At 45.2% G+C, this 10,000-nt stretch overlaps 1 protein-coding gene across 2 annotated transcripts in view; it reads right to left on the minus strand.

Moving 5' to 3' along the window:
* Nucleotides 1-5,662: 5,662 nt before the first annotated feature.
* Nucleotides 5,663-10,000, minus strand: part of epha3 (eph receptor A3) — a 171,564-nt gene continuing 167,226 nt past the window's right edge. The window contains exons 17-18 of one of the 2 annotated variants that reach the window (XM_055878106.1): nucleotides 8,789-8,914; nucleotides 7,884-7,969 (exon numbers count right to left, since the gene is read on the minus strand). In XM_055878106.1, the coding sequence (XP_055734081.1) occupies nucleotides 8,830-8,914 (85 nt within the window). In that variant the 3' untranslated portion in view covers nucleotides 7,884-7,969; nucleotides 8,789-8,829. Of the gene's footprint in view, nucleotides 7,970-8,788; nucleotides 8,915-10,000 lie in introns of both variants that reach the window. The other variant, XM_055878105.1, reaches the window with a different exon arrangement.

Below are 10,000 nucleotides of genomic sequence, written 5' to 3' on the forward strand. Positions count from 1 at the left end.
TATGTTTGTGTGTGTGTGTGTGTTTGTGTGTGTGTTTGTGTGTGTGTTCGTGTGTGTGAGCGGAGCGGAGCAGGAAGAAAGGCTGCCTACTTCCTCCCTCCGGAGCCCTTCTGTCTGACGAGGCTCCAGCTAAAGAAACAGGGCGTGACAGCTCTTAATCCTGACGGTGTGTGTGTGTGTGTGTGTGTGTGTGTGTGTGTGTGTGTGTGTGTGTGTGTGTGTGTGTGTGTGTGTGTGTGTGTGTGTGTGTGAGAGAGACAGAGAGAGAGTAACGGAGAATACCAGCACACACCTGTTGTTGCACTGTACGTGAATACATTCTATAAATAGGATATAGACGTATGGATCAAATATGGAGGATTTTCTTTTAAATAATAAATCTGTCTGGGATATGACCTCATGACTGAGTCTTTCCTCTGTCTTCTGCAACTACTTAAAATGGCCTCCCCCATGATGAATGGCCTGAGCAGCCTTGACTGCTGTCCAATGGGGAGCATTCCTGCGTAGTTACAGTGGTATTACAGTGTGGCTAGCTGTGGTATTGGTGTGGTGGAGGTTCCACTGGGGAGGACCGGAAAGGACTGGTCATGTCTGGACAACGTGGAAACAGAAAATGAGAGAGAGAGAGGTGGGGAGATGAGGTGTCAAAGGCAGCAACCACCAACAAATTACAGGAACCAAATTTGAATAGAAAACCGTGTTGGTGTTTTCTTACAACATGACAACTGAACACTTCTTGTAGATCTGATTGGATTTGGAATGTATAATTAGAACTGGAATGAATTTGGAGTTGGAATGCTTCTCTGTGGGCCTGACGTCTGCTGATGTCATCATCCAGTCAGCTCTACCGGTAAACCAACCCCACAGAGAGAGAAGAGAGGATGGTGACATCACTCCACCAGCAGACCCTCCACATCACTCCTCCTTTATTTAAAATCAATTATCAGGGTGAATGGGGGAGTGTGAAAGAGGGAAAGAGAGAGAGCAGTGTTTTCGATAGACAGAGAGACAGCTGTGTGTGTTCATTAGCGATCAGACGTCAGTGTAACTGTTACAGTCAACTCTCTCCAGTCCAGATAAACACCATTACATGTCCACTCAGTCCTAGCCAGATTACAACAGGCACTTGGTGATCTTTTGTTGTGATTTAGAGTAGGGTTACACCGTAATGACTAGGTTACTAGATCACAGCTCAACACCATGTATTATTGCAGTAATGGAACCAGGCAGAGATGGACTCAGAGCAGAACTGAGAAAGTAAAAACACAGCAGTATTGATGTGTCTCATTGTTACCACCAGTGGAGTAGAGGTATCATGGTGGAGCATTTGTGATGATCATTTCACTCCAGTCTGCAGCACATCGTTTGTTACGGAGACAGCTAAGGAGAGCAGGCACTAGGCCCTGTTGACACACACACTTTTCCCTGGATGCCAGGAGATCGACGAGTCTGTCAGAGAAAAGGCTCTGCGGAGGCCAGAGCCTGCATGTAGGCTGCAGGTATCATCCATCCTGCCACACTGTGTGCGCACACGTGAGTGTGTGTGACAGCTCTCTGTTTGCCGTTTGGCCTCATCAGTCAGTCTACAACCAGTCTGTCCCTGTTGTGGTCCGTCTGTCCTGCTCTCATTGACAGTCAATTGGGTGAAGGCTGCAAATACATTTGACTTTCCTCAGCATATCCTTATGAATATTATTCATGGGGAACGATATAAACTGTTGAGTAAACCGAGAGATACATAACTAACGGGGGTCTGACAACCTGGACTGAAAATTACTGAGGATAATAGCGGACTATATTGCCACTCCTATTTGCCATATCTTCAATTTAAGCTTACTAGAAAGTGTGTGCCCTCAGGCCTGGAGGGAAGCAAAAGTCATTCTGCTACCTAAGAATAGTAAAGCCTCCTTTACTGGCTCAAAGAGCCGACCAATCAGCTTGTTACAAACCCTTAGTAAAGTTTTGAAAAAAATTATGTTTGATCAGATACAATGCTATTTTACAGTAAACTAATTGACAACAGACTTTCGGCACGATTATAGGGAAGGACATTCAACAAGCACAGCACTTACAGAAATGACTGATGATTGGCTGAGAGAGATTGACGATAAAAAGATTGTGGAGGCTGTTCTGTTAGACTTCAGTGCAGCTTTTCACATTATCGATCATAGTCTGCTTTACACCCCCTGCTATATTGTGGATAAAGAGCTAGCGGTCTATCAGAACACAGAAGGTGTTCTTTAATGGAAGCTTCTCCAACATAATCCAGGTAGAATCAGGTAGAAACCCTTACTTTAAAAAAATCTATACTAATGACATGGCTTTGAGTAAAGTCAGTGTGTCTATGTAAGTGGATGACTCAACACTGTACACGTTAGCTATTACAAAGACTGAAACAACTGCAACATTTAACAAAGAGCTGCAGTTAGTTTCAGAATGGTTGGCAAGGACTACATTTGTCCTAAATCTAAAAAAAATACTAAAAGCATTGTATTTGGGACAAATCATTCACTAAACCTTAAACCTCAACAAAATGAATGATGTTGAAATTGAGGTGACTAAACTGCTCGGTGTAACCCTGGACTGTAAACGGTCATGGCAAAAACATTGAAACAACAGTAGCTATGATGGGGAGAAGTCTGTCCATAATAAAGCACTGCTCTGCCTTCTTAACAGCACTATCAACAAGGCAGGTCCTTTCCGCCCAAGTTTTGTCACACCTGGACTACCGTTCAGTCATGTGGTCAGGTGCCACAAAGAGGAACTTAGGAAAAATTGCAATTGGCTCAGAACAGGGCAGCACGGCTGGCCCTTGGATGTATGCAGAGAGCTAACATTAATAATATGCATGGAAATCTCTCCTGGCTTAAAGTGGAGGAGAGATTGACTTGATCACTACTTGTATTCACATGTTGAATGCACCGAGCTGTCTGTTTGAACTACTGGCACACAGCTTGGACACCCATGCATACCCCACAAGACATGTCACCAGAGGCCTCTTCACAGCCCCAAAGTCCATAACAGACTAGGGGAGGCGCACAGTACTACATAGAGCCATGACTACATGGAACCCTATTCCACATCAAGTAACTCATGCAAGCAGTAAAATTAGATTTTAAAAAAACTGATAAAAATGTACCTTATGGAACAGCAGGGACTGTGAAGAGACAAACACAGGCACAGACACATGCACAATAACATACACACTATACACACACGTACACAACTGTAAGTGCTGTTATTGTGAAGTGGAGACGTTTAGGAGACGCAAAGTGGTAGGCCACACAAACTCACAGAACAGCCCGCTGAGTACTGAAGCATGTAGCCTGTAAAAATCGTCTGTCCTTGGTTACAACACTCACTACCGAGTTCCAAACTGTCTCTGGAAGCAACGTCAGCACAAGAACTGTTCATCAGGAGATTCAAGAGGAATAATGGTCTGGGGCTGTTTTTCATGGTTCAGGATGGGCCCCTTAGTTCCAGTGAAGGGAAATCTTAATGCTACAGCATACAATTACGTTCTACACGATTCTGTGCCTCCAACTTTGTGGCAACAGTTTGAGGAAGGCCCTTTCCTGTTTCAGCATGACAATGCCCCCGTGCACAAAGCGAGGTACATACAGAAATTGTTTGTCGAGATCGTGTGGAAGAACTTGACTGGCCTGCACAGAGCCCTGACCTCAAACCCATCGAATACCTTTGGGATCAATTGGAACGCTGACTGCGAGCCAGGGCTAATCGCCCAACATCCGTGCCCGACCTCACTAATGCTCTTGTGGCTGAATGGAAGCAAGTCTCCGCAGCAATGTTCCAACATCTATTTGAAAGCCTTCCCAGAACACTGGATGCTGTTATAGCAGCAAAGGGGGGACCAACTCCATATTAATTCCCATGACTTTGGAATTAGATGTTCGACGACCAGGTGTCCACATACTTTTGGTCATGTAGTGTATGTTACTGTGTGTGTAGAAATGCACCTTTGTGAAACTGTTTCTATGTGACGTGTATATGGATGACATCCTCCCAGCATGTAGCAGCATCCTTGGTCAAGTACACAAGACAGAGCCAATGTCTTTCCAAGCTGGTGTCACGCCCCGCACTGCAGCTGCACACAGCTGGAGACTTTTTACTGTGACAGCTAGGGAGAGAGGGAAGACACGAGAAAAGGGTTGAGTTCATGTCATGAAGTAAAGGGGGTTGAAGGGATCCATGGTAGAAGGGTTGGAGGAGAAGGGAAGATAGGGTTTGCTCCACAGGGTAGAGGGGATAGGGTCCAAGGTTGGGAGGAGGGGGTATGGCAGGGGGTTGGGTGTAGGGGGAAGAAATTATGGTGGAAGGGTTAGTAAGAGATTGAGAAGAGAGGGTTTGGGGTTTACAATTCAAAATATGATACAGACATTACAGTGTTGTACTCAGCACAGACATTTACAAAGCAGAAACATGCTTTCTTTGCTCCTGAGTGGCGCAGCGGTCTAAGGCACTGCATCTCAGTGCTAGAGGCGTCACTACATGCCCTGGTTTAATCCCAGGCTGTATCACAACCACCTGTGATTAGGACTCCCATAGGGCAGAGCACAATTGGCTCTGGTTTATGGGAGGGTTTGGCCGAGGTAGGCTGTCATTGTAAAATAACTGACTTGCCTAGTTAAATAAAGGTTAAATAAATAGTTTTTAAAAAATGATCCTCATCCCTGTTCCCCAAGTGGAGAAATGCTTTCTGGGCCTGCTGCTGCCAGGTGAGCAGAGTTAGACAGCGGGTGATAAATGGGCCCTGTTAACCTCCCTGCCTGGCTGTGTTAGCTTAACACTGTGTTCTACTGGCCTCTCACTTTTACAACGGGACTGTTGCAGACACCTCCTGTCCTGTTCTCCTGCCTACTTTTAGTCTCTTTCGCTCACCCTTAGTCTTTCTCCGTCTATCTCTTTCCCTCTCACCACCTGTCTGTCTCCTGTCCTCCTGCAGCTGCTAGTTCATCTCTCTCTCCAGTCTTCTCCCTTGCTCCTCCCCTCCATCTTTCCCCGGTCACTTCTTGTTCCCAGGAGCTCAGGGGTTTTAGATCACAGTAAAGGACAAATTGGAACAACAATGTGTAACATAATGTGTTCATCGTTCCCTGACTAGGGGGCAATGTCCAGCTCACCCCCTTTCCTCTCCTTTATCCCTTTCCCCTCGCTCCTCTTCTCCATCTCTCCCTTGCTCCTCACATCTGGAGAGTGTCAGGCTTCCAGGGGAGAGCAGAGAGACCATCAGTCTCCATCACACACACACACACACACACACACACACACACACACACACACACACACACACACACACACACACACACACACACACACACACACATCAGTCGGCCCCCAGACATCCCCCCAGACGCTGCCGCGCTCTGGAACCCTGTAAGATCAGCTGCATTAAAATCACACAATAAATCTACCTGCTAACTACGTCGGGCCTGCTCTACTGTATATGAAAGACCTTATTGGAAGTGGCCCTGAACATGGATTCTGATTCAGAGCAGAAGAACAGGGATTGACAACAGAAGCTCTGTGGGGAGTAGAGAGGAGAGCTGGAGACCAGATGTCTGGTAGAGACAGGAGAGGGCTTGTTATGTTGTCCCAAAGCTGTAAAATACCAGAAAGAATCATAGGGGCAAGTTTATCTGCATTAATTTTTTCAAAAATATTTTAAGAATGTTTATTATAAAAATATAAATGTTTCCACTACAAATCATTTAACATTAGTAGACAAGGCCTTTTACATTTGCACAAGCACACACACACACACATTTACACACACACACGCACGCACACCAACACACACACACGCTTGCATGCACACACGTACACACGCACACACGTTCATCTAAAGAAAGCTAAAAGAGTAAGGAGGGGGTGGTTAACAGTATTGCTCTTCCAAATGTTCATGATTATAAAGAAAACAGAAAACTTTGACGACGCTGTCACAGAACCATGTTATAACCTACTGTCTGCTACAAACAAAACACTACACTTATGCACTGTATATGTTAACAAATAAATAATAGCTTATTATAATTGCTTTTTTAATGTAAAAAACAAATATAATACAAAATAACATCAAATATAATACAAATAATTTTTGCCTTTTTAAAATGTTGCACAGATATTTTTGTTCATTCTTTTATACATAGAAACATTTGTACAAAGGGATGGCTATGGAAGGGAACTGTACTGCTAGTAGCTATAGTTACATGGTTGTTTACATATGTACATGCTAATAGAACACGCAACAGCAGCTAAGGGCAACAGGCGGGCAGGGGGCAGACGGGGGTGCTATCACGCATCCACACGCACCATTGTTCAGATCAGAGAGAATCATTGTCTGCTCCAGAGATGTATTACACTCACACACTCGTTGTTTCCAGAGAGTTGTGAGATCTCCACCGCTGCTGGAAGAAGGCATTAGAAGAGCTCGGGGATAGTGTCATCTATCTAGCTTACAGAGCAGAATATGCTCTGTAGTAGTCGGTTGCAAGCTATTCTCTCTCTGTCGCTCTCTCTCTGTCTTTCTCTGTCTCTCTCTCTCTGTCTGTCTTTCTCTGTCGGTCTCTCTCTGTCTGTCTCTCTCTGTCTGTATTTCCTTCTCTATTCCTCTCTCCCTCCACATCTCTCTCTACTTCTACCTCTCTCTCGATCTCTCCTTTTCTCTCTATCCTGCTTTAGTTTGAATGAATAACAGATACTGAGATTTCACACTAGGGGTTGGAATAAGGAAGCTTGGAGTGATGTATCATCACCTACTGTATAATAAGCAGACTTTTGGCAGTTAATTACAGTTCTGTATGTGGTCTGATATGTCCTGTGAACCATCAGAGCAAACTGTGTGAGACTCATTGGTTCTGGTTGATAAAACTGATAACTGATTGTTGTGATTATTGCTTTGTGTTTGACATCAACTGTTTTCAGACTGTAGGCTATAGCTAGGGGATACATGGCTTATTGTAGTCTGGGTGCCCATCCAATGGTTTGGCTTCTTACTGAAGCTGACTTTCTCTTGAGTAACACAGGAGCACACACTCACAGACACACAGACACACAGAGTGGTATCAGTCCTTCTCTGTGAGAGAGTGGGGTCTTCAGTGGTGGGAGGCCAGCGTCTCAGAGTTCATGAATGAATCTCCAGGTCTGATTCTGTCTGCTCCAGGTTGATGTGAGTGGATTGCTGCTGCTGACTGCATTATTCTACTCAAGGCATTTAATGTCCCCCTCTCCAGAGTTAAAGAGTTGTCAGTCAAATCCACAGGATCACGATTGGATCAGTTCTCAACGAGCCCCTTACCACTATAGGTCACACAAAGGGCCCTGCTGTCCCACATTATCCAATCCCAGCACCAGCCCTTTATCGCCATGCCCCCAAGATCCAAGGCCAGGTTCTCTCCTCTCCTGTTCTCAGTAAGGCATCTCAGCATTGGTGAGGAGCGTCGATCTCCAGGGCAGTCGCCCTCCGCTGCACCACTTTTCTAACGTCTACTTCCTCCTTTAGTTTGGGACTTCCTTCCTGTATGTTAGAGAGATCAGAGGGCTGTTCTAATCCAATGAGCCCCTCCTCTCCCCATCACTACCCCTCACAAGGGGAAGCCTCCCTTGTGGAAGGAACGTCATTGAAACGTTCACAGAGGTCTCACTGGAGTGAAGGGAGGAACTGAAGGGGAGACGCTTTAAATCAGAATGGAACGGGGCCCAGAGGGGCTTCATTCAGAATGGAACGGGGCCCAGAGGGGCTTCATTCAGAATGGAACGGGGCCCAGAGGGGCTTCATTCAGAATGGAACGGGGGCCAGAGGGCAGCCAGTCAGCCAATCTGTGGATCTCTAGTGGCTTGGTTGGGTTAGACTGGGACAGGGCCATTCTTACTGTGGATCTCTAGTGCTTTGATGCTGCTCACAATGTTCTTCTGAGGGCCGACGATAGTCACACCAACCTTCTTTAGGTCCCTGTAGAAAGAGAGAGGAGGGGGAGAGAGAAAGAGAACAAGCAAGAAAGAGAGAGTAAGTGCTTCAGTGTAAGACAGTGACATTAATGGCATGCCGTCAGTGATGCCCACCCCCCCCCCCCCTTCCGCTGGCCTGTCAATCACACAGGACCACATTTCCCAGAAGGCCGATGGGCTGCCAGAGACTCTAGTCAGCTGCTGGCAGAGTGTCCTTGAGCAGTTTTTGGTATATTGCTTAGTCTGAAGTGGTGTGTGTGTGTGTGTGTGTGTGTGTGTGTGTGTGTGTGTGTGTGTGTGTGTGTGTGTGTGTGTGTGTGTGTGTGTGTGTGTGTGTGTGTGTCTTTGGAAGGGAGCAGCACTGGTACAAATAGATGGATAATAAATGCAGAAGAAATCAAATGGTTAAGGCATGCTTTGTCACAACATCGGTACACAGTATGGGTTAAACACATCATTTTATAAAGACACAACTTAAAAGAGTGTGTTATGTTTCATCTAGTGGACTGTATGTAGCAGCATGGTGATATTAGGTCCAGCAGTGGACAAGACATCTTCATCTCTGCTTCTGTAGGTGACTGTTGTTATAGAAGCATATTAATGAAGCAGATCGGAGTTAGAAACAGCACAGCTCAAACCCACTCAGTTAACATAATGTAGCTTTGGTTTCACATTGAGCTTCAGTTTTAGTGCAACAGGCTTCTCTGCTAGTCTGTAGGGTGCATATGAAACAATACATGAAAAGTCCTTATAAAGTTATTTGAATGCAAGCAGGGGGTTCTAGTTGGGAGGGCAGCCAGACAGTGTACTGCAGTCCACCCACCATCCGTTGTCTCTGGAGTTTGAAGGGAGGGGGAGGGGGGGTTAGAGGGTGGTGATCCCCATTGAAGGCTCCCACTCTGGGCAGGTGGCTGCTGTGACGTGGTGCTGGACCTCCGTCAGACAGATTCTACAGTACAGACAGGCAGGACGCAGGGCCAGGGAATGTGAATATAAGTTCACACAGCCATACTGGCAACAGTCTCTCAAAAAGGAGTATGGGTACACAGCGTTAACACCATGAACAACATGTTACAAATCAAAACAGAAATAAAGTAAATAAACTGCATAAAACATGAACACATAAAGTATGACATAAATTTAAAAAAACTGTCTCAGCAGTGAATGACTCATACAATAAAATGGATCAAAACAAATGACTGCGTTTTGTCCCTTCCATTTTGAAGTGTTTTAAAGTGGAGCTTATCATCTATCAGGTTTAAGTAGACCAGGGCCCAAACTCCTGACCGCTATATTCCACATGACCAATGACAACCATAATGGATATGTTGGAAGTGTTTACAGTGAGCAGCTTCCTGTTAGTCAGACAGAAAGGACTGTCTCATCTAGAACTCTGAAGAGGCTCTTCACTATGAGAGCACACAGAGGCTTCATTCCTGCTGCTGTGTGTCAATAGAAGTGATGTGTCCCATGTGTCTGATGCCTCAGACTGGACCACCCAGCCTCAGAACTACCAGAACCTCAATTTTAAACCCACATCTTTGTCAATTGATCAGTAGCTACACTCGACTAACCTGTACCCCCGCACATTGACTCGTTATTGTTATTTTATTATTTTTTACTTTAGTTTATTTGGTAAATATTTTTGTAACTCTTCTTGAACTGCACTGTTAGTTAAGGGCTTGTAAGTAAGCATTTCACGGTAAGGTCGACACTTGTTGTATTCAGCGCATGTGACAAATAAAGTTTGATTTGATTTGATCTTAGAAAAAAAGGTGTTTTCTAGAACCTAAAGGGGTTTTCCGGCTGTCCCCATAGGGTAACCCTTTGAAGATCCATTTTTGATTCCAGGTAGAACCCTTTTGGTTCCAGGTAGAACCCTTTTCGGTTCGATGTAGAACCCCATCAACAGAGGAGGACAGCCAAAGAACCCTTTTGGAACCCTTTTTTCTAAGAGTGTATATAAGCATGATGTGTCAGTGGATTGAGGAGCGGTATGAGGGTTTGATTAGTCTGGCAGACAAACAGAGGTCAG

This window comes from Salvelinus fontinalis, chromosome 23 (genome assembly GCF_029448725.1).
Source record: "Salvelinus fontinalis isolate EN_2023a chromosome 23, ASM2944872v1, whole genome shotgun sequence".
Classification (NCBI taxonomy): Eukaryota; Metazoa; Chordata; class Actinopteri; order Salmoniformes; family Salmonidae; genus Salvelinus; species Salvelinus fontinalis.